This window comes from Papio anubis, chromosome 8 (assembly GCF_008728515.1).
Source record: "Papio anubis isolate 15944 chromosome 8, Panubis1.0, whole genome shotgun sequence".
Taxonomy (NCBI): domain Eukaryota; kingdom Metazoa; phylum Chordata; class Mammalia; order Primates; family Cercopithecidae; genus Papio; species Papio anubis.
The window spans coordinates 49,681,086-49,704,237 of NC_044983.1; the positions used below are offsets into that span (position 1 = coordinate 49,681,086).

General features: G+C 41.1%; 1 protein-coding gene across 3 annotated transcripts in view; it reads right to left on the reverse strand.

Moving 5' to 3' along the window:
• The window catches only part of TCEA1 (transcription elongation factor A1), a 59,433-nt gene extending 36,581 nt beyond the window's left edge, over positions 1-22,852 (reverse strand). The window contains exons 1-2 of one of the 3 annotated variants that reach the window (XM_003902757.5): positions 22,391-22,852; positions 9,831-9,893 (exon numbers count right to left, since the gene is read on the reverse strand). In XM_003902757.5, the coding sequence (XP_003902806.3) occupies positions 9,831-9,893; positions 22,391-22,453 (126 nt within the window). In that variant the 5' untranslated portion in view covers positions 22,454-22,852. Of the gene's footprint in view, positions 1-9,481; positions 9,691-9,830; positions 9,894-22,390 lie in introns of those variants that run through there. The other 2 variants (XM_017962022.2, XM_021942321.2) reach the window with 2 other exon arrangements.
• Between the last annotated feature and the right edge of the window lie 300 nt (positions 22,853-23,152).

Sequence of the window (23,152 nt, forward strand, 5' to 3'; positions counted from 1 at the left end):
TATGAGGATATCCAAACTAAAACTACCACCTATGGAGGTTTATTCTATTTATTTATTTATTTTTTGGGGGGGAATGGAGTCTTGCTCTGTTGCCCAGGCTGGAGTATAGTGGCGCGATGTTGGCTCACTGCAAGCTCTGCCTCCCAGGTTTACGCCATTCTCCTGCCTCAGCCTCCCAAGTAGCTGGGACTACAGGCACCAGCCACCATGCCCAGCTAATTTTTTGTATTTTTAGTAGAGACAGGGTTTCACCGTGTTAGCCAGGATGGTCTCGATCTCCTGACCTCATGATTCACCTGCCTTGGCCTCCCAAAGTGCTGGGATTACAGGTGTGAGCCACCACGCCCAGCTATGGAGGTTTAAAAGGCTTTATTTTGCCAGGAACCAGCATATAATCAGAGACATTAAAATACACTTCACAAAATATAGGTAAAATTTAACCTGTGATAATTACATGCCTAAAATTACACTTAGAGCATCCACATTCATCAATCTTTTTTCTAACAACCCTTCAAAGTTGAGATTATCCCTATTTTTAAAGATGAAGAGATTGGAAGCAACAATAAATAACGTACCCAGCATCACACCATTACTAACTAGCAAAGGTGGGAATTTTTTTTTTTTTTTTTTTGAGACGGAATCTCACCCTGTCACCCAGGCTGGAGTGCAATAGGGCACGATCTCGGTTCACTGCAACCTCCACCTCCCGGTTCAAGTAATTCTCCTGCCTCAGCCTCCCAAGTAGCTGGGATTACAGGCGCAGGCCACTTCGCCTGGCTACTTTATGTATTTTTAGTAGAAACGGGTTGCACCCATTGGCCAGGCTGGTGTCGAACTCTAGACCTCTAAGTGATCCACCCACCTCGGCCTCCCAAAGTGCTGGGATTACAAGCGTGACCCATCAGCCCAGCCAAAAGCTGGGATTTTAATCCAGGTTTGTCCACTGCCAAAGTCCATGGTCTTTCTAGCACATCAGTGGTTTCAAATTGTGCTCAAAGAACACAAAAGCTATGACAGCCCAAATATGGATGATAAATTAAAAATGGAAAATTATTTAGTAAGTTCGGGTTGTTAGCAGACAATCTTTCAAACATATGGTCTGTGGAAGAAAAAAATAACAGAAGAAATTCTTAGTGGTGAAAAAAAGAAGAGAACCCCTATTGTAAGCTTTATGGCAGAAAAAAATACCAGTACTTGAGGCTTCCTTCTAAATTATTCAATCCTCTCAACAAAGAGATAGATTCAGGATCTAAGTTTTATTCAAGAATTTAGAATATGTGGTTGGCTAGAGTGTCCTATATCTCTTAGAAAGCTGAGCAAAGCAGACAAGATTGAACAGCAGAAAGATAAAGGGACTCCACAATTTTAAAGCCCCAAATAATTTGGGGTTAACAAGGCTAGTTTACTAGGAAAAAACTCTACTTTTTGAATGTGTGGAGGAAATAACTTACTAGTGTGTTCTGAAGCCTAGAACTGACACAAATGTGCAAAAAACTAAAATGGCACTTTACTAGGGGCTTGCAGGAGAGGAAAGGTGTAAGGAGATGATGAATAAACTATGTACTGCTGGGTGATTGCTTTTTAATTATCAGAGGATGTTTTGATTACTAAAAAGTCAATGATTATCCCGCTTAGCCCCAAACAAAACCTATACTAAGAATATAGTTATCTGTAATAAACATGCCTATCTATGGAAGGGACTGTCAAGCCAAAATAATAAGAAATGGGGGGCATGGTGGCTCACGCCTGTAATCCCAGCACTTTGGGAGGCTGAGGTGGGCAGCTCACGAGGTCAGGAGTTCGAGACCAGCCTGGCCAATATGGTAAAACTCTACTAAAAAAAAAAACCAAAAAACAAATTAGCCGGGCGTGGTGGCGAGTGCCTGTAGTCCCAGTTACTCGGGAGGCTGAGACAGAAGAATCGCTTGAATCCAGGAGGCGGAAGTTGCAGTAAGCCGAGATCACGCCACTGCACTCCAGCTTCCAGCCTGGGCTACAGAGCAAGACTCTGTCTCCAAAAACAAAAAAAAAGGGTGGGTACGGTGGCTCATGCCTGTAATCCCAGCACTCTGGGAGGCCAAGGCAGGTGGATCACAAGGTCGGGAGATCGAGATCATCCTGGCTAACACGGTGAAACTCCATCTTTAAAAAAATACAAAAAATTAGCTGGGTGTGGTGGCACGCACCTATAGTCCCAGATACTTGGGAGGCTGAGGCAGGAGAATCGCTTGAACCTGGGAGGTAGAGGTTGCAGTGAGCACAGATTGCACCACTGCACTCCAGCCTGGGTGACAGAGCGAGACTCTGTCTCAAAAAAAAAAGAAAGAAAAAAAAAGAAATGAGGTTGCTGAGGTAGAATGAAAAACAAAGATTTGAAATAAGTTCTTTTTTCCTTTGGGGGTACTATGGAAAACAATGGGAAAAAAAAGTAGAGGAAAAGATTATGAAGCTATTTACTTGGATAAGCAAGCCCAGAGTTGCCTCTAAGAATTCCCTAGGAATTCTTCCTAAAATTGGTATGCTAAGACTTACAAAATGTAATAGATAGGTTATACGAAAGTATTCTGTGCTCAAGTGTCCTTAGGAATTGTGGGATTATAACTGTTTTCTTGACTGCAGGACTAATGAAAGCTTTCAGGACAAACTGTACATTGTGAAACTCTAGCAGATAAAATATGTGCCTTTGCCCATGATTTCTATAGAACATCAGGTATACAGAAAGAAAGACATTACCTTGGAAAGGTGGAAAGTGCCTTAAGCAGCCTTAGGGGTCAGCTGCACACTGACGGTAAAGCAGAAAGGAATGAGTACTGAGATCAAGAGACACTGTTAACATCACAGGAAACAAGCAGATCTGGTGTGCTCCAGAAGAAAAGTCTCCTTTGTGATCACTCATGAGTTTTTGCCAAGATGATCTGAAGGTAGCCACTAAATCTTAAGGTAAAAAACATATAGCTACTGTACAGCTACTATAAAACACATATGTAAAACATACACTTAAAACACACATATATAAAAGACAACATAAAAGAAACACACAGCTACTATAAAACATTGTTGAAAGAAATTAAAGATGACCTAAACAAAATTTTAAAATCCCATGTTGATAGACTGGAAGACTTAAATATTAAGACTGCAATACTAATCAAGTCGAACTACTGACTCAATGCAATGCCTATCAGAATCCCATCTGCCTTTAGTGTAGAAATTGACAAGCTTACCCTAAAGTCCACACAGAAATACAAAGGACCCAAAACAGCCAAAACGAAGAACAAAGTTGGAGCACTCATAATTCCCTACAGTAACCAAGATAGCATGGTACTGGCAAAAGGATGGACATGCAGATCAATGGGATAAATTTAAGACTCCAGAAATAAACTCCTACATTTTTCATCAGCTGATTTTAGATAAGGATATCAAGACAATTCATTGGAGAAAAGAATATTCTTTTCAACAAATGGTGCTGGAACAACTAGATATCCACATGTAAAAGAATAAAGCTGAACCTCTTCCTTACACCACACACAAAAATTAACTCAATATGAATAGGAGTAAAGCTTCATTACCTTGGATTAGGGAATAGTTTCTTAAATATGACACCTAAAGCACAAGCAATCAAAGAAAAAATAGAATACATCAAAAGTTAAAACTTTTGTGCTTCAAAGAACATCATCAAGAAAGTAAAAAGATAATTCACAGAAAAAGAGACAATATTTGCAAACTCTATGTCTGATAAGGGACTTGTATCTGGAATATATAAAGAACTATTACAACTCAATAAAAAAAAAAGACAATCCAACTTAAAAACGGGCAAAGGATCTGAATAGACATTTCTCCAAATAAGATATAAAAATAACCAACAAGCACATGAAAAGATATTCAACATCCTTAGACATTATGGAAATAAAAATTAAAGCTACAATGAAATACTACTACACCCACTCGAATGGCTATAATCAAAGACAAACAGCAACAAGTGTTTGCAAGGATGCAGAGAAAATGGACCCATTTACTGCTACTGGAGATACAAAATGGTACCATGGCTTGGGAAAAGTGTCTGGCAGGTCCTCAAAATGTTAAACGCACAGTTACCACATAAACCAGCAATACCACTCCTAGGTATCTACACAAGAACAACAAAAACATATGCTCACACAAACTTGTACATAAACATGCACAGCAGTGTGATGCAAAACAGCCAAAAAAGTCTAAACCCATCAACCGACAAATGGATGAACAACATGTGAAATATCCATGCAACTGAAAATTATTCAGCCATTAAAAGGCCTGAAAATTCTGACACAGACTGCAACATGGATGAATCCTGAAAATATTAAGCTAAGTGACAGAAGCCAGACATCAGAGTTCACATACTGTACGATTCCATTTATATGAAAACTCCAGAACAGGCAAATCTATAGAGACAGAAAGATTAGTAGTTGCCTAGGCTGGAAGGAGGAAGACCAGTTGGGGGAATGGAGAATGACTTTTTGGGGTGATGAAAATGTTCTAAAGTTAATTGTGGTGATAGTACCAAAATATACTAAAAAACAATGAATCATACACTTTAAATGAATGAATTGTATGGTATGTGAATTATATCTCAATAATACTGTTTAAAAAAAAAAAGAAACATACAGCTATGTTTACTATCCTTTTAATAAGTTCCAAGATGGCAGAGGACCTTGTCTTGTCTGCCACTATATTCAGCATGTGGAATAATGTCCAGCACACAGCAGACACTTAATCATGATTGAATAATCTACTATATATAAAAACTTACAAAACTAGCCCAATCTACTACTGGCCCAAATATTTGTCTTCCTGTTTACTTCCCCATCTTCAACCCATACCCACCTTCTACTCTACTCTCTCACTCTGCTCAAAGTTTCCTGCACTCCTAATTGTAAACTCCCATGGACTCTTCAGATCTCATTTGATTTAACCAGTCTATTATATCCCAACTCTGTTTTCCCTTTTTCCTAGGTGATCTAACCCACCTCTATGCTATTACTTTCCAAATATCTCCTAAACCTGTCCTTTCTCCTATATTCTAGAGCTGTTTACATATATGGCTATTTAAAATTTGTTAAAATTAAATGAAATTTACAATTCCGTTCCCTAGTCATATTTCAAGTGCTCAACAGCCTCATGTAGTTAAGCACTACCATATCAGTCAACACTCACATCAGAAACATTTCCATCACTGCAAAGTCATACTTGACAGCATTGCTAGGCAAGGCTGTCTTTCATTAACAAATTCCCCTTCTCTCCATTTCTATTGCTATTATCTTAGTTTAAGCTCTCATCACTCCTCACCTGAATAACTTCATTAGTCAACAGGTCTTTCAGGCTCCAGCTTCCCATTTCCTCCAATGTGCAAATCTGGTCACATACTCCCCTGCCTAACACCTTTCAGTAGTGATGCTCTCAGCATCACATATGAAGCCCTGCGTGACATACCACCTATGTCTTTAAAATCCAGTATGCAACTAGCTCTCCCCATGTCTTTAACCCTGTATGCAACTAACTCTCCTTTATTTTCACTTCTAAATGCCACACTGCTTCCACATACTGTTTCCTCTGCTGAAATACCTTTCCCGGTCTATCTGCTGAGGGAGAACCTAGTCATCTTTTGAGACGTGATTTCAGCTTTATCACCTACATAATGGCATTCTGCACCTCCCAGATTATGTACTTAGACTGACAAGTAAACAACTTTGTGCTTCTTCCGACCCTTCTTCTTTCCCCCAGATGAACACTGTATGTATGGACTTTTCTTTGGGTACCTACATCTTTGTTTACATGTCAGTTTTCCTCTACTAGAATTTAATCTCAATGAGGGGAGAAAGGCCTGATCTTATTCATCTTTATAAATCCAGCACAATTCTTAATCATAGTAAAACTCAAATGTTTGTTATATAAATACATAGGCTTTCCAAAGAAGGAAACCCAGGAACAAATTAGAGATGGTCATAAATATTAGCCCTATCCAACCTCCACACTCTCTATAACTCTACAAGTACCTGTTAAATAAACATTGGGATTACTATGTTGTTTTTGATGTGGATTTCCCCACATAGGTCTGTCAGGATAAAGTTATGCCTCGGTAAGGGCCTATCTCAAAGGAAAGTTTATTCTTAGAGTTGACTTGCAAGAGAAGTTGCAAGTCAGGAACCTGAATTCAGAAGGTAGGACTTCATGACTTACTTCCTTTCTCTTCCTGGGGTCTATAGATAGAGGAGGAGTTCTTTTTTTTTTTTTTTTTTTAAATACAGAGTCTTGCTCTGTTACCCAGGCTGGAGTGCAGTGGTGCAATCTCAGCTCACTGCAACCTCCGCCTTCTGGGTTCAAGTGATTCTCCTGCCTCAGCCTCCTGAGTAGCTGGGATTATTATAGGCACATGCCACCATGCCTGGCTAATTTTTTTGTATTTTTAGTAGAAATAGGGGTTTCACCATGTTGGCCAGGCTGGTCTCAAACTCCTGAGCTCAAGTGATCCACCCACCTCCGGCTTCCAAAGTGCTGGAATTACAGGCAAGAGCCACTGGGCCAGCCTAGAGGAAGAGTTCTTAACCCTTTTTTTGCACCATGGATCCTTCTGGCAGTCTGGTGAAGCATATGGACCCCTTCTCAGAATCCGTTAAAAACAGATTAAATGAAATACATAGGATTACAAAGCAAACCAATTATGTAATATACAATTACAAAATATTTTTAAATGTAAGACAGTAATGTACAAGCTCCCTTATTTGGGTGTGTGTTTTTCTTTTTTATCAAGACAGTCTTGCTATGTTGCCCAGGCTGATCTTGAACTGCTGGGCTCAAGCAATCCTCCAGCCTCGATCTCCCAAAGTGTTGGGATTACAGGCATGAGCCACTGTGCCAAGCCCTTCCTTATCAAAACATTAAGTAAGACCTAGCATAAGGTATAACAGCAATAATAATGAGCAATTTCAATACTTTTACAATATAAGTAAACTGAAGTTAAAACATTTGTGAATTATTTTAGTTTCAGTCATAAATACTGGTAATACAACTGTGATTTAGTGTTATCACAAATGAAAGAATGTTCAATTTCAGTTAGCCATTAATGAAAATAAATGTGACTTTTTTTTCTCAATCATGTTCACACACCCCCGCCACCTTTCCCTAAATTCTGAATATAATAGAAATATCAAAGAAAGCATTTGTGGATAATAAAAAACGTCAACCAGAAAATAACGATATTCATGTTATTGGCTATATTAAGTTTCCTTTTTAACACTTTGACTTTTGTTTTATTTTTATGTTTCAGTCTTGATGGAAAATCAAAAAACACTCACGCCTGTAATCCCAGCACTTCAGGAGGCCAAGGCTGGTGGATCACCTGAGGTCAGGAGTTTGAGACTAGTCTGGCCAACATGGTGAAACCCCGTCTCTACTACAAATACAAATATTAGCCGGGCGTGATGACAGGCGCCTGTAATCCCAGCTACTGGGGAGGCTAAGGCAAGAGAATCACTTGAATCTGGAAGGCTGAGGTCGCAGGTCACACCACTGCACTCCAGCCTGGGTCACAGAGTGAAACTGTGTCTCAAAAAAAAAAAAAAAAAAGAAAGCAAGCTTCTGCACAGCAAAGGAAACAACAGGGTAAAGAGACAATCTGCTCAATAGGAGAAAATATTTGCAAACTATTCATGTGAAAAGGGACTGATACCAACAATAAACAAGGAAGTCAAACAATTCAACAACAACCAAAAAACAAATAATCCCATTAAAAAGTGGGCAAAATGCTGGCTGCAGTGGCTCACGCCTATAATCCCAGTACTGTGGGAGACCAAGGCTGGAGGACTGCTTGAGCCCAGGAGTTCAAGACCAACAAAGGGAGAACCTCGTCTCTAAAAATTTTTTTTAAAATTTAGCCAAGCGTGGTAGCATGCTCCTGTAGTCCCCAGTTACCTGGGGTTAAGGGATGGGAGGGTGCTGAAGTGGGAGGATCACTTGAGCCCAGGAGGTGGAAGGCTGCAGTCAGCCATGATTATGCCATTGCATTCCAACCTGGGCAACAGAGAGACCCTATCTTAAAAAAAAAAAAAAAAAAAAAAAAAAGTGAGCAAAGAACATGAATAGATATTTCTCAAAATAAGACAAATAAGTGGCCAACAGGTATAAGAAAAAATGTTCAACATCACTAATCATTGGAGAAATGCAAATCAAAACCACTATGAGATACCATCTTCCTCCAGTCAGAATCGCTATTATTTTATTTTTGTTTATTTGTTTATATATTTTTTGAGACAGAGTCTCACTTTGTGGCCTGGGCTGAAGTGCAGTGGCGCAATCTCAGCTCACTGCAACCTCCACTTCCCGGGTTCAATTGATTCTCGTGCCTCAGCCTCCTGAGTAGCTGGGACTATAGGCATGCACGACCACACCTGGCTAATTTTTGTATTTTTAGTAGTAACGGTGTTTCACCATGTTGGCCAGGCTGGTCTGGAACTCCTGGCCTCAGGTGATCCGCCCACCTCAGCCTCCCAAAGTGGTGGGATTACAGGCGTGAGCGCCTGGCCCAGAATGACTATTATTAAAAAGACAAAAAAACAACAGATGCTGGTGAAGATGCAGAAAAAAAGGGAACTCATACACTGTTAATGGGAATGTAAATTAGCACAGCCACTATATAAAACAGTAAGGAGATTTCTCAAGAACTAAAAATTGAAGTACCATATGATCCAGCAATCCCAATACTGAATATTTATCCAAAGAAAATCAGTTTAACAAACGGGTATCTGCACCCCCCATGTTTACTACAACAATATTCACAATAGCCAAGATATGGAATCAATGTAAGTGCCCATCAATGAATAACTGGATAAAGAAAATGTAGTGTATATACACAATGAAATACTATCAGTTATAAAAAAGAATGAAATCATGTATTTGCAGTAACATGGATGGAACTGGAGTTATGTTAAGTGAAATAAGCCAGGCAGAGAAAGACAAGTATCTCATGTTCTCACTCCTATGTGAGAGCTAAACAGTGGACCTCACAAAGATAGAAAGCAGAGTGATGGATACCAGAGACTGGGAAGGGTGCATAAGTGAGGCAAGGGAATGAAGACAGGTTTGTTCATGGGTACAAACACATAGTTAGATAGAAGGAATAAGTTCCAAGGTTCCACAGCAGAGTAGGGTCACCAGTTAACAAAGCATTATATATTTCAAAATAGCTAGAAGAGAGGGCTTAAAATGCTCCCAACACAGAGAAATGATAAATACTGAAGGTGAGGGATACCCTACATAACCTGACTTCATCATTATACATTCTATGCATGTAACCAAATATTACATATACCCCCATAAACATGTATAAATGTTATCAATAAAGAATAAGACTTCAGTAATGAATCTGTGTAATGTCTACTAGACATCAACTATGTACATGCTTGACCGGTGCTGGAAAAAAAAAGGGAGAGGAGTGACACCTTGCCATCCTCACCCTGAAGCTAGCTTCATGCTGGCAGCAGCTATCAATAATAGATCAAGAAAGGGAAATCTCAGGAGACCAAATCAGGGCCAAGAATCCAACTTCCTCTCACAGTGAAATTTCACTGCTACTGTCAACTTTAGAGATTCAGGTTTTATTCTTCTTAAGAAAGGCAACATTGCTCTATAATGACAACTTAGTAGATTATTGATTTACATTGCCATCTGTAAAAAAAAAAAATAGCAGTTAATAATGGTTTACACCATTATCAGGACAGTACAAAAACATATTGGGACTGAAAATGTTTCAGTATTTTATGACGACTACCTATTAAAAAACTGTGATGCATAAAAGCACATACCTGCAATAATTCCAGGGTCATAGGAATATTCTTAAGCTCCTTTAGCAAATCCAATGCTCCAGCCTATAAAATAAAATAATTTCATATTGAATTTCCAAGATAGTGAAACAGTGACTAGCCAGAAATAAGGTTCATGGGAGAATCACAGAAAACACCTAAAGAGGAATAAAATCAGATAAGGAGCAACAGCACCAGCCATAGGTTATAGCAAAATATTCCAATTTGATACTAATTCAATCTATCATATATCATCTAATCGAATACAATCACATTCTATTTCATTTAGTCTAATGTTTACTTAATGTATTATATCTGGATAAATCACATCTTTATATTCCATCAATAAAGAAAAAACTATTAAGCTATGATACAGTGTTTTATTATAACTTTTTTCTTTTTTTGTTTTTGAGACAGAGTCTCACTCTGTCGCCCAGGCTGGAGTGCGGTGGTATGATCTCGGCTCGCTGCAACCTCTGCCTCCCCTCCTGGGTTCAAGCGATTCTCCTGCCTCAGCCTCCAGAGTAGGTGAGATTACAGGCATGCGCCACCACGCCGGGCTGATTTTTGTATTTTTAGTAGAGATGGGGGCCAAGCTGGTCTCAAACTTCTGATCTCAGGTGATCGCCTGCCTCGGCCTCCCAAAGTGCTGGGATTACAGGCATGAGCCACCATGCCTGGCATTATAACTTCTTTTTACTTTTGCTTATTAAGAGAATTATTTTAGTGTTGAAGTTTTTACCACGTCACCTTTTACATATGTAAAAATATACATGTGAGTAAAACAAAATTGGCTAAGGTGTTACTAAAAGTACTTCACATTCAGAACTTTTTGACTCAGATTCAACAGTATCTGTTTTTACCCCACAAAGAGCTGTTTAAGAACACAAGTGACAAAGCATTTCATAGAAGAATCCACAAAAAAGCTAATGCCGTGAGCTCTTGGGCTGGCTTTGTAACAGTGTGCACAGCTGCTTTTCACCTCCAGTGCTCTTCACAGTCATTTGGTTCCTCAGGATTCAAAGAGTACTTCACTAATCTCTCTTAGATTTCCTTCCAAGCCAGTGACACTGATTCCACAAGTTTTGATGCTAGGTTTAGCATTCTGCCTGTGAAAAAACACCACAATGGCCATCTGGCCAATGATATGTGTACCTATCCTGCTTTCTAAAATGTTAAAGTATGAAAACAGGCACCCTATAAATCAATGAAATACAGGATATCCCCCCCAAAAAAAACAGAAAGAAACATAGCATGTCCCTCATTAAACATGCCAAAGGCAAAAGCGAGCAAAGACTCTCATAGTATCACTTCATTTCTTAAATATAAAATCAAGTAAACGCTTCTAGTCATCTAATTTTTCATTTAAAGGTGACAGACATAAGGCTTGGCCTTCGAGAATAAAACCATTAGCTTTTATTCTGGTAACGAAGAGTTACATTATTTTAATTTAACCCAATATCTCATAAATAAAAATTTAAGTTCAATAGAAATTATGACATGTTATTATAAATAATGTTTTAATTATTTGCTGTTTAAAGATCTCTCCTGATCTTAAAATTCTATAAATTCTTCCTATTTAGAGTCATCTAGAAACAGTAAAACATTAAAGTTGTTGGAAAAGAAACCTAACACTGACTTAAAACATATTATTAAACAAGAATTTCTACAGGTATGACATTTTTGTGGGTAAATGAAGTCTTTAATCCCTTATCTGCAAATTCCCAGACCAAAAACCTTTGAAAAGCGAAAGATTTCTAGAGTTCTCATAGGTAAACTCATTTGGCAGCTAAACCTAATCACAACACATGTAAAGCTATTTGTGTTCTATTTATGCCATGTAATGTGAATATTACAACTGACTATAGAAATGTTAAGGCCGGGCGGGGTAGCTCACACCTGTAATCCCAACACTTCGGGAGGCCAAGGTGGGTGGATCATGAGGTCAGGAGTTCAAGATCAGCCTAACCAAGATAGTGAAACCCCATCTCTACTAAAAATACAAAAATTAGCCGGGTGTGGTGGCAGGTGCCTGTAATCCCAGCTACTCAGCAGACTGAGGCAGAGAACTGCTTGAACCCAGGAGGTGGAGGCTGCAGTGAGCTAAGATCTTGCCACTGCACTCCCAACTGGGCAACAGAGTGAGACTCCATCTCAAACAACAAAAAAAGAAATGTTAATGTCTGGTTGCTGAAGTGCCCAAATCCTGCTGGGGGTATTATGTAATATATGATGTATGTACTAAATTATCTTTATAAAATCTGGAATTACCAAATATATCAGACCCTAAGGGTTTTGATTAACAAACTGTAGAACTCTGGGCAACACAGCATCACTCCCTCTCTACAAAAAATAAAAATAAAAAATTAACTGGCCACAATGACCGTAGTCCTAGCTACTCCAGAAGCTAAGGCGGGAGGACTGCTAGAGATCAGAAGCTTGAGCCGGGCGCGGTGGCTCAAGCCTGTAATCCCAGCACTTTGGGAGGCTGAGACGGGCGGATCACGAGGTCAGGAGATCGAGACCATCCTGGCTAACATGGTGAAACCCCGTCTCTACTAAAAAATACAAAAAACTAGCCGGGCGAGGTGGTGGGTGCCTGTAGTCCCAGCTACTCGGGAGGCTGAGGCAGGAGAATGGCGTGAACCCGGGAGGCGGAGCTTGCAGTGAGCTGAGATCCAGCCACTGCACTCCAGCCCGGGCAACAGAGCGAGACTCCGTCTCAAAAAAAAAAAAAAAAAAAAAAAAAGATCAGAAGCTTGAGATTACATGAACCATGATCATGCCACTGCAGTCCAGCCCGTGCGGACAGAGTGAGACTCCATGTCTAAAAGAAAAATTAAAAAACAAACAACGACAACAACAACAACAACAACCACCAAAAAAAAAAAAAAAACAGATTGTGGGCCTGTATTCTCTACCATTGACATTTTTCTTCTATCCATATTTCCAGGATTTCTGATCTACTTCTGACCAAGAATCACTTAAAAAGGATAAAGAATCACACTTCTAGAAGTTCCTTAAAAAGCAGGATTTCCTAAGTATTAAGTTGCTTCTTCTAACATATCAGCAACAAGACATATAGTTTAAATTGTTTTCCAAGTAGAGGCAATATATTTGCATTAATTTTGTTACTTTCCCTTTCTACTCAGCTTTCTGGTGAGGCCATGGTTGGAAGAAAAAGCTAAAAGTAACACTCATGGAATAAAACCTTTCTGAAAATTGCACTGTGTTCCAACCAATTCAAGTAAATATTTCACTGACAGGTCTTTAAGAAATAACTATGGGCTCTTCGCGGTGGCTCATGCCTGTAATTACAGCACTTTGGGAGGCCGAGGCGGGCAGATCAACCTGAGCTCACGAGTTCGAGACCAGCCTGGTCAACATGGTGAAACCCCATCTCTACTAAAAATACAAAAATTAGCCAGGCGTGGTGGCAGACGCCTGGAATCCCCCAGCTACTCAGGAGGCTGAGGCAGGAGAATCACTTGAACCCAGGAGGTGGAGGTTGCAGTGAGCCGAGATTGTGCCACTGCACTCCAGCCTGGATGACAGAGGAAAACTCCATCTCAAAAAAAAAAAAAAAGACAGACAAAAAGAAACAACTATGATGATCGGAATGAGTGAAACGCAAAACAGATAATCATACATTAATTCGGTGACAACAAACTTTGAGTGTTACTACGTGCTTCGCATTGTTAAATACTTCACATAGATTTAATTCCACCTTCACTATAAACCCTATAGAAGCAAGTATCTATTATCTCCATTTTACAGATGAGGAAATATGTCAAGAAACTTGCACAAGGTCCTATGATTACTAACTAGAAAAGGTAAGATCTACTCCAGTAATGTCAAATGTAACAAGCTCTACTGCGCTGGGGATACAGCAGTGAGCAAGACTGAAACCGTTTCTGATATCAGGGAATTTTAAAACAAACAGAAATCTTTGATAATCTATTTCAAACCCTTAATTACACACAAAAAAGAAACTTAAACCCAGAAAAGGAAAGTGACTTGCTCAAGGTCATACTGATGGGTAGTAAGGACATGAACTAGTCGCCTGACCCTTATATTGCTGCCCTTTCCCCAGCAGTGTACCAGTGGCAGCACTCCTTTGTGAACTCAGGTTAACTAGCACCATCAAACAAGAAGCTGTATTTTAGCCTTCCTCAAGCATCGCCTAAATGTCAAGTCTAGGCCAGGCACAATGGCTCAGCCTATAATCCCAGCACTCTGGGAGGCCTAAGGCAGGAGGATCACTTGAGCCCAGGAGTTCGAGACCAGCCTGGATAACAGAATGAGATCCTACCTCTACTAAAAGAAAAGAAAAGAATACATGTCAAGTCTATGAGATTGTAGCATCTCCTATAGATGATGCAAGAGAAAGAAAGACTCTTCTTTAATTTCCAGAGCTAAATTTAGTTCACACTACTGGCTGAAAGATAAACTACAGCTATCACACTATTTTATTACATTGTTGGTGCTCCTATCTGGTAACATAAAAAAAAGTGATTTTATAAACCATGATATTCAAAAACTTGTACTATGTGCTTGGTATACTCAAGACCATGTAGGATACAAACATCCCTCTCCTCAAGATGTAAAAAGGAGGGAACAATAGGGATTTACAGTTAAGAATATGGTATACATATATGACAGATTTAGATTCAAATCCATGCTCTGACATTTGCTAACTACAAGATCTTGGTAATGTTACTTGTTCTTTTCAAGCTTCAGTTTCTTTATATGTAGGTGACCATAATACACCAACCTTGAGGAGTAGTTACAACAGTCAAACGAGGCAACATTACACAGATGAAGTATCAAAATAGAGGGTCTGACACATAGGATGGTTGGTGAGGAGTACAAAGATATACAAATAATTACTTATTTCTACCATAACAATAATCTCCAAGGGCCATAAGCCGGCATTTTCAGTGAGCATATTTAAGCTCAATCAAGTAAAACAGTTACTTCTTCTACAATAATGTCTTCTTCATAGGCATTATTATAAGATTTCAAGGTTTAAAAATTAAGATATTATCTTTTTTTTTTTGTTAGACAGAGTCTCACTGTGTCACCCAGGTTGGAGTGCAGTGGCATGATCTCAGCTTGCTGCAACCTCTACCTCCTGGGTTCAAGCGATTATCCTGCCTCAGCCTCCCAAGTAGCTGGGACTACAGGCACCCGCCACCACGCCCGGTTAATTTTTGTATTTTTAGTAGAGATGGGGTTTCACTAAGTTAGCCAGGCTGGTCTTGAACTCCTAACCCCGTGATCTGCCCACCTCGGCCTCCTAAAGTGCTGGGATTACAGGCTTGAGCCACCGTGCCTGGCCCATTATCTATTTTCTTAAACAATGAATTATAGATATTTGAGTTATAGCTCAGTAACATCACTATAAAGCCAGGACTTATATTACTATGTCATCTCAAATTTGCAGTTAAACTACACCAAAAGCACAAGCAACAAAAGAAAAAAATATATATAAATTCATCTTCATCAAAATTAGAATCTTTTATACTTCAAAGGCCACGACCAAGAGTGGACAGACAACCCACAGAATGGGAGACGGTATCTGCATATCTAACAAGGGTCTAGTATTCAGAATATAAAGAACTCTTACAACTCAGTAATAAAAAGATAACCCAATTTAAAAATGGGCAAAGCCATTGTGTACTCCAGCCTGGGCAACATAGCCAGACCTTACTCTTTTTTTAAAAATGGGCAAAGGATCTGAGCAGACATTTATTTCTCCAGAGAAGATATGCAAATGGCCATGAAGCAATGAAAAGATGCTCAACATTGTTAATCACAAGGGACATGCAAATCAAACCCACAATGAAATACCACTTTACACCCACTAGGAAAGCTATAATCAAGACAAATGATATTGGTGAAAATGAGGTGAAACTGGAATCCTCACACACTGCTAGTTGGAATGTAAAATGGTGCAGCCACATTGGAAAAGTCTGGCAGTTCCTCAAAAGGTTAAACATAGTTACTATATGACCCAGTAATTATTCTCCGAGGTATACACCCAACAGAAATGAAAACATACGTCTACACAAACACTTGTACAGGAATGTTTTTAGCAGTATTATTCATAACAGCCAAAAAGCTGAAATAGTCCAAATGTCCACCAAATGATGAATGAATAAGCAAACTGTGGTCGGGTGCAGTGGCTCACACCTGTAATCCCAGCACTTTGGGAGGCCGAAGCGGGCAGATCACCTGAGATCAGGAATTCTAGACCAGCCTGGCCAATATGGTGAAACCCTGTCTCTACTAAAAATACAAAAATCAGGCTGGGCAGGGTGGTTGATGCATGTAATCCCAGCACTTTGGGAAGCTGAGGCAGGCGGATCACAAGGTCAGGAGTTCGAGAGCAGCTTGACCAATATGGTGAAACCCCATCTCTACTAAAATACAAAAATTAGCTGAGCGTGGTGGTGCGCGCCTGTAGTCCCAGCTACTCAGGAGGCTGAGGCAGGAGGATCGCCTGAACCCAGGAGGCGGACGTTGCAGTGAGCCGAGATTGCGCCACTGCACTCCAGCCTAGGCAACAGAACAAGGCCCCATCTCCAAAAAAAAAAACAAAAATTAGGCGAGGTGGCAAGCACCTGTAATCCCAGCTACTTGGGAGGCTGAGACAGGAGAATCATTCGAACCCTAGAGCAGGAGGTTGCAGTGAGCCAAGAGGGCGCCACTGCACTCCAGCCTGGGCGACAGAGTGACACTCCATCTCCAAAAAAAAAAAAAAAAAAAAATTGTGGTACTGTGTATCCACCAGTACAGTGGAGTACTTTTTAGCAATAAAAAGTAATAAAATACTGGTGCATAATATAACATGAACTGACCTTTAAAAGATTATACTAAGACTGGGCGCGGTGGCTCACACCTCTAATCCCAGCACTTTGGGAGGGTGAGGCGGGTGGATCACCTGAGGTCAGGAGTTTGAGACCAGTCTGACCAATATGGTGAAACCCTGTCTCTACTAAAAATACAAAAATTACCTGGGCATGGTGGCTTGCACCTGTAGTCCCAGCTACTCGGGAGGCTGAGACAGGAGAACTGCTTGAACCTGGGAGGCAGAGGTTGCAGCGAGCCGAGACCGCGCCACTGCGCTCCATCCTGAGCAATAGAGCAAGATAAGACTCTGTCTCAAAAAAAAAAAAAAAAGACGGCCGGGCGCGGTGGCTCAAGCCTGTAATCCCAGCACTTTGGGAGGCCGAGGCGGGTGGATCACGAGGTCAGGAGATCGAGACCATCCTGGCTAACATGGTGAAACCCCGTCTCTACTAAAAATACAAAAAAATAGCCGGGCGAGGTGGCGGGCGCCTGTAGTCCCAGCTACTCGGAGGCTGAGGCGGGAGAATGGTGTGAACCCAGGAGGCGGAGCTTGCAGTGAGCCGAGATCGCGCCACTGCACTCCAGCCTGGGCGACACAGCGAGACTCCGTCTCAAAAAAAAAAAAAAAAAAAGACTACACTAAGCAAAAGAGGCTAGTTACAAAAGACCACATACTGTATAATTTCACTGAGAGAAAATTTCCAGCTTTGGCGAACACACAGAGACAGAAAGTATGTTAGTGGCTGTCAGAGGAGTTTGAGAAATTGGTGGGGGCACATGAGGGCTGAATGAGCAGTGACTGCTTAATAGGTACAGGGTTTCTTTTTGCAGTGATGAAAACGTTCTAAAATTATACAGTAGTAATAGTTGCACAAAACTGTAAATACACTAAAAGCCACTGAATTAACAGTTGACCCTCAAATAACATGGGTTTAAACTGCACAGATCCACTTGAGAATTTTCTTTCACCTCTGCCACCCTAGATGACAAAACCAACTCTTCCTTTCTCCTCAGCCTATTCAATGTGAAGACAAGTAGAATGAAGACCTCTATGACAATCCATTTCCACTTCATCAACAGTAAACATATTTTCTCTCCTTTACGATTTTATTTTCTTTTCCTTTTTTTTTTTTTTGAGATGTTGTCTCCCTCTTTCGCCCAGGCTGAGTGCCTATAATCCCAACACTTTGGGAGGCCAAGGCAGGCGGATCACTTGAGTCTAGGAGTTCTAGACCAGCCTGGGCAATATGGTGAAACCACATCTCTACAAAAAATACCCAAAAAAGGCTGGGCTCAGTGGCTCACGCCTGTAATCCCAGCAATTTGGGAGGCTGAGGCAGGTGGATCACTTGAGATCAGGATGTTGAGACCAGCCTGAGAAAAATGGCAAAATCCCATCTCTACTAAAAATACAAAATTAGTTGCGTGTGGTGGCACACACTTGTAGTCCCAGCTACCCGGGAAGCTGAGGTGGGAGAGCTGCTTAAACCCAGGAGGCAGAGGTTGCAGTGAGCCAAGATCATGCCACCACACTCCAGCCTGAGTGACATGACAGAATGAGTTATACTACTACAAAAGTTATACTACTTGACCGCATGCAGGTAGGGAGGGGGGATGGTGTGAGCACCATAACCCCTGCATTGTTCAAGAGTCAACTACACTTTAAGAGTGAATTTAATTCTATTTCTCAATAAAGCTGTTATTAAAAATTGTGTAGTCATTCTAAATTTTGACTTATGCTAATTAATCTAACTGATATAGATATGAAAGTTTTGTTGCAGTTGCTGTTTTAACTCAGGTACTTGGAAATGTAAATAAATATTTCAGGTATCCCAGCTCCTAGGAAATTCTAACATCTAATTTCAATTTCTCTCCCTGCAATTTAATTCCACTCAACCTTGAGCCTTCAATTAAAGAAATCAATAAACCTCAACACTACCCATAAAATCTCTCCATGAACTTCAAAACTTTATGTCCTTGCCTCAATCCTCCTTCTATAATCTAAATGAATCCTTTACAAAGAAAGGCAACCTCAGATTGTTTTTTAGGCCTTACTACATCCTTTAGGCCCACAATCCTACACTAGAAGCATTTTATATTCACTTAATCCTTACGAAATTATCTCCAGTTTACCATGACGAAAAACATTTTAGTGATGACAAAGAACTTGCCTAAAATCACACAGCTAGAGTTCAGAAAAGCCAGGATTTGAACACACATTAGGAGTCAGACTTGGTTACCGACATCAAATCAAAGTGACGAGACAAAAGCTTAAGCAGAAAACAGCTAATACCTAAAAATTTTGAACTACTTTCTGTAGTTCACTGTGGCTTGGTCATGTGCACTTGAGATCAAGTACACATGTGGGATAACATCTTGGGTAGAACTAGGGTCAGGATATTGATCTAGGTATCTAGGGAAACACACCTGCCCCAAAACAGCAAGTTCACACTCTTACTTGCTGATTTTATATTCACTTAATTGTATCCATGCATGGTTCAAAAACAGAGGCAACGGTCTTCTGGAGAGACACTGTAGCTTAACAGAGTAGTACTAGTTTTGGAGCAAAACAGATTTAGATTCACATCTTCACTTGGCCACTTACTAGCTATTTGGCTTAAAACTATTCATTTAACTTTTCTAAATACTTAGCATCCTCATTTTCAGAATGAGGATAATACTCATCTTGCAAAGTTGCCTGAGGAATAAATGGAATAAGGTGGGTAAGTATTTAGCAGAATACCTGGCTCAGAGTAATAGCTCAATAAATGGTAAGCTGTTTTTATTTTAGTTAAGTGTGACACCTACGGTCTTAGTAAAACAAAATTATTCAGGTAAAGCAGCAGCATATTAAAATATTTTTTAAAATTATATCTAAATTTGCACTTAAATTTGTCAATTTTGATAAGTATTACTCTTCAAACTTAACTTTTTCAGGTTGGACGCAGTGGCTCACATCTGTAATCCTAGCACTTTGGGAGGCTGGGGCGGGCAGATCATCTGAGGTCAGGAGTTCGAGACCAGCCTGGCCAATAGGCTGAAATCCCATCTCTACTAAAAATACAAAAATTAGCCAGGCATGGTGGTGCACACCTGTAGTCCCAGCTACTAGAGAGGCTTGAACTGGGGGGCGGAGGTTGCAGTGAGCCAAGATTGCACCACTGCACTCCAGCCTGGGTAACAGACTGAGACTGTCTCAAAAAAAAAAAAAGAAAAGAAAAAGGAAAAAAGTTAACTTTTTCATAATATAAAACATTTAAAAAGTTGAGAAAAAAATCTGAAAACTACAGAAAAAAAGAGAAACAAATATACCATAATTCTACAACCCCTAAAACACATTCTACTGAATTACTGAACACTTAAAAAGCCATCTGTGGGCCGATGATGTATTTGGGGAAAAGACGAGTGTCATTCTAACCATTTCTCTTTCTCTGTATTTCATCAGCCTGTTTGAATTTCCAGAGGACAGGCAGGGAAAATGCTGGGGAAAACAAAAGTACAAAAGCCAGTCAGTTGTACTTTTCTTTTTGGGAGGCAAGTTTTCATATTGGAAAAGTTTTGAACTACCTGAAAACTTAGATTTGAGAAGAAAACTTAGATTTGAGGATTATTTGTGGAGTTTGTTCTCATTCTCTTCCAGGCTCATTACAAAAGATCTGAAAATTTGTTGATGATTTGAGAACTGCAGATAAATATGAACTTATCTTCTCCACACTTGCCCACTAAAAAATTACTCATTTTAAGAAACACCTATTAGAAGAAACAAAATCAAGCAAACATCTAAAGCATTAGATGATTAAAGGATACATATTACAGCCTAAGTTGGAGAGAAAATTACCCAACAAATGGCTTTTTTCCCTGGGAGCTTCTACTGTGCAAGTCTGGGGATCTCCAGGCACAGAGAAAAATTTTCCAGTTTAAATAATGAAAATGTTACAATAACCAGATAACCTACCAAATAACCAGAATTTGAAGTGGGACATGAAGGGCCATATCAATGGGGGAAAAAAATGGCACTGGTAATATCTAGAACAGAAAATAAACAGGAAATACTTTAAAAGGCCAAAATTTGCAAATACAGATTAACAGGGTATGAAATGAAATACTGGGCAATGCACCTGTTAGAGGAAAAAGGGGAACAGAGGATGTTTGAACTCTTATGTATTTAGTGCTAGCACTAATTCCTGATCTAGCTGTCATGTGGAAAGCATGCTGTCCTGAAGAAAACCTGGGTCCTGGCTTATTCCAAACTACACAGTACTTAATTTAAGTAGTAGTACCTAACCTCTCAGTGTCTTAATCTGTAAAATGGATGCCCTTTATGTACTCACAGCTCTGTGTGAGTCACAAAAGAATTCTGAGCAGATGCTTTTTAACTCCAAAGTGCTGTACAAATCAGAACATCCCTTTTCTCTTCACATTAGTTTGACATGGAAATTTACTTCATAGATGGAAGAAAAATTATTTCGGGTACATTGATGATGAAAATGTGCCGAACGTGGTGAAACAAAGTTAGGTGAAGACAATTATAGAAGTTTACCTGAGAGGCCAGGCGCGGTGGCTCACGCCTGTAATCCCAGCACTTTGGGAGGCCGAGGTGGGCGGATCACCTGAGGTCAGGAGTTTGAGACCAGCCTGGTTAACATGGTGAAACCCCGTTTCTACTAAAAATACAAAAAATTAGCCAGGCGTGGTGGCACACGTCTGTAATCCCAACTACTCGGAAAGCTGAGGCAGGAGAATCACCTGAACCCGAAAGGCGGAGGTTGCAGTGAGCCCGGATCAAGCCATTGCACTCCAGCTTGGGCAACAAGAGTGAAACTCTGTCTCAAAAAAATAAGTTTAGCTGAGAACAGATGAGTCTGAATCAAGGGACTGAAATCAAGGACTGAATCAAGGGACAAATGGGCAAACTGTAGAAACTAGTCGTATGACGACTTCTTACAAACCACAAAAGGACATGCTCACATAAACATTCATCAATAACAAGAAAATATCATCAGTATTAACGGTAAATCACTTAAAAAATACCCAACAATATGATTTGTCCAAATCCCTCTACCAGGATTCTGGTGAATGTGCGTGCTTTAGTCATAACTCTTCTGTATATTACGACAGGACAAGACCCGCTTTTTATAAAACGTTTAGCAACTCGCCAAGAAACTGGCACACTTTACCTTTTTAATCGCTAAGCAAACATGCAGCTCAGCTGAGATAACCAGGCGAATGTTCAGCCCTCTTCAAAAATAAGATACAAGAGTTTTACATTTTATCAGCCTGATGTTTAATACCGAGCACAAGCCTCTATTTAATGCTCTTTCTAGATGTTGGCCACAGATCACGGAAGAGTCCATTCTTTCAAATTCTGAGGACTTTCTACGCTTCAATTCCTAAGCTAAATTGCCAAGGTTTTACTACCACAAAAGTTTAAAGTCAACGGAGAGCGTGCCCTAATCCCTAAATCGATTAGGTTTATTACACGGCACCAGCGAGGAGGGACTGGAAATACAAGAACGAGCGGGTCCAATCGCCGGTGGCCGCGGGACCCGACGCCCTGGGCCCGGACACCCTCCCCGGGGACGCGGGCGCCACGGTCCCGGCTCCCAGACGAGAGCTTGCAGGGGAAGGGGAGGAAGAAGGAGCCGGGGGCCCTAGAGCCGGACCGCGGCTCGGCCTCCCTCCTGGCCCGCGCCTCTCGCCGCGCTCACCGCGTTCTTCTTCTGCACCATCTTGTCCATCTTCTTGGCAAAGCGGACCACTTCGTCCTCCATGGCTCCGGCAGGTCTTCTCCGCGCCCAGCCCGCTGGCAAGGGGAAGTGGGCGAAGCTGGAACGCAGGACACGGCAGGAGCGACCCCCAGCGCGCGGCAAGCCCCACCACCGCAGGCCCGGGCCTAGGCTCCCTTCCTCACAAACCAAGCCCGCGGCGGCGGCGGCGGCTGTGGCGGCGGCAGCAGCTCCTCCTCCCCAGGCAGCGACAATCGAACACCGCGCGCGACATGCAGGCGCTACCAATTGACTGCAGATCGCTGGGAGGGGGCGAGCCCAGGTTCCCGCCAGGCGGGCGTCGGGCTAGTGGGCAGGCGTGGCTTCCGGCTAGAGGGTCATGGAAGATGCCAGGTTTTGCTGCGCGTTCACCTCCGGCCCCGCCTCCGCACAGGGTGGGTTTTCGGCCCTCGGTTACCTCCTGACAGCCGGAAGTTTTAGAACCCGCGGAGGCCCAAGCAGCTCGAAACAGGGGCAGATTCCGAGCATGGAACTTTGGCAGGTTTTAAAGTCTGTGGGAAGCCAAGCACTTTCTCCATAGAAGACTGCTACAGGGAAAAACAGAACCCGCGTCCCCTAAATTAGGTTACGGAGTTAGTCGTTTTAAGAATTCCTTTTTTTGGAGACCAAGCCTCGCTCTGTCGCCAGGCTGGAGTTGCAGTGGCGCGATCTCGGCTCCCGGCAACCTCTGGCCCCCAGGTTCAA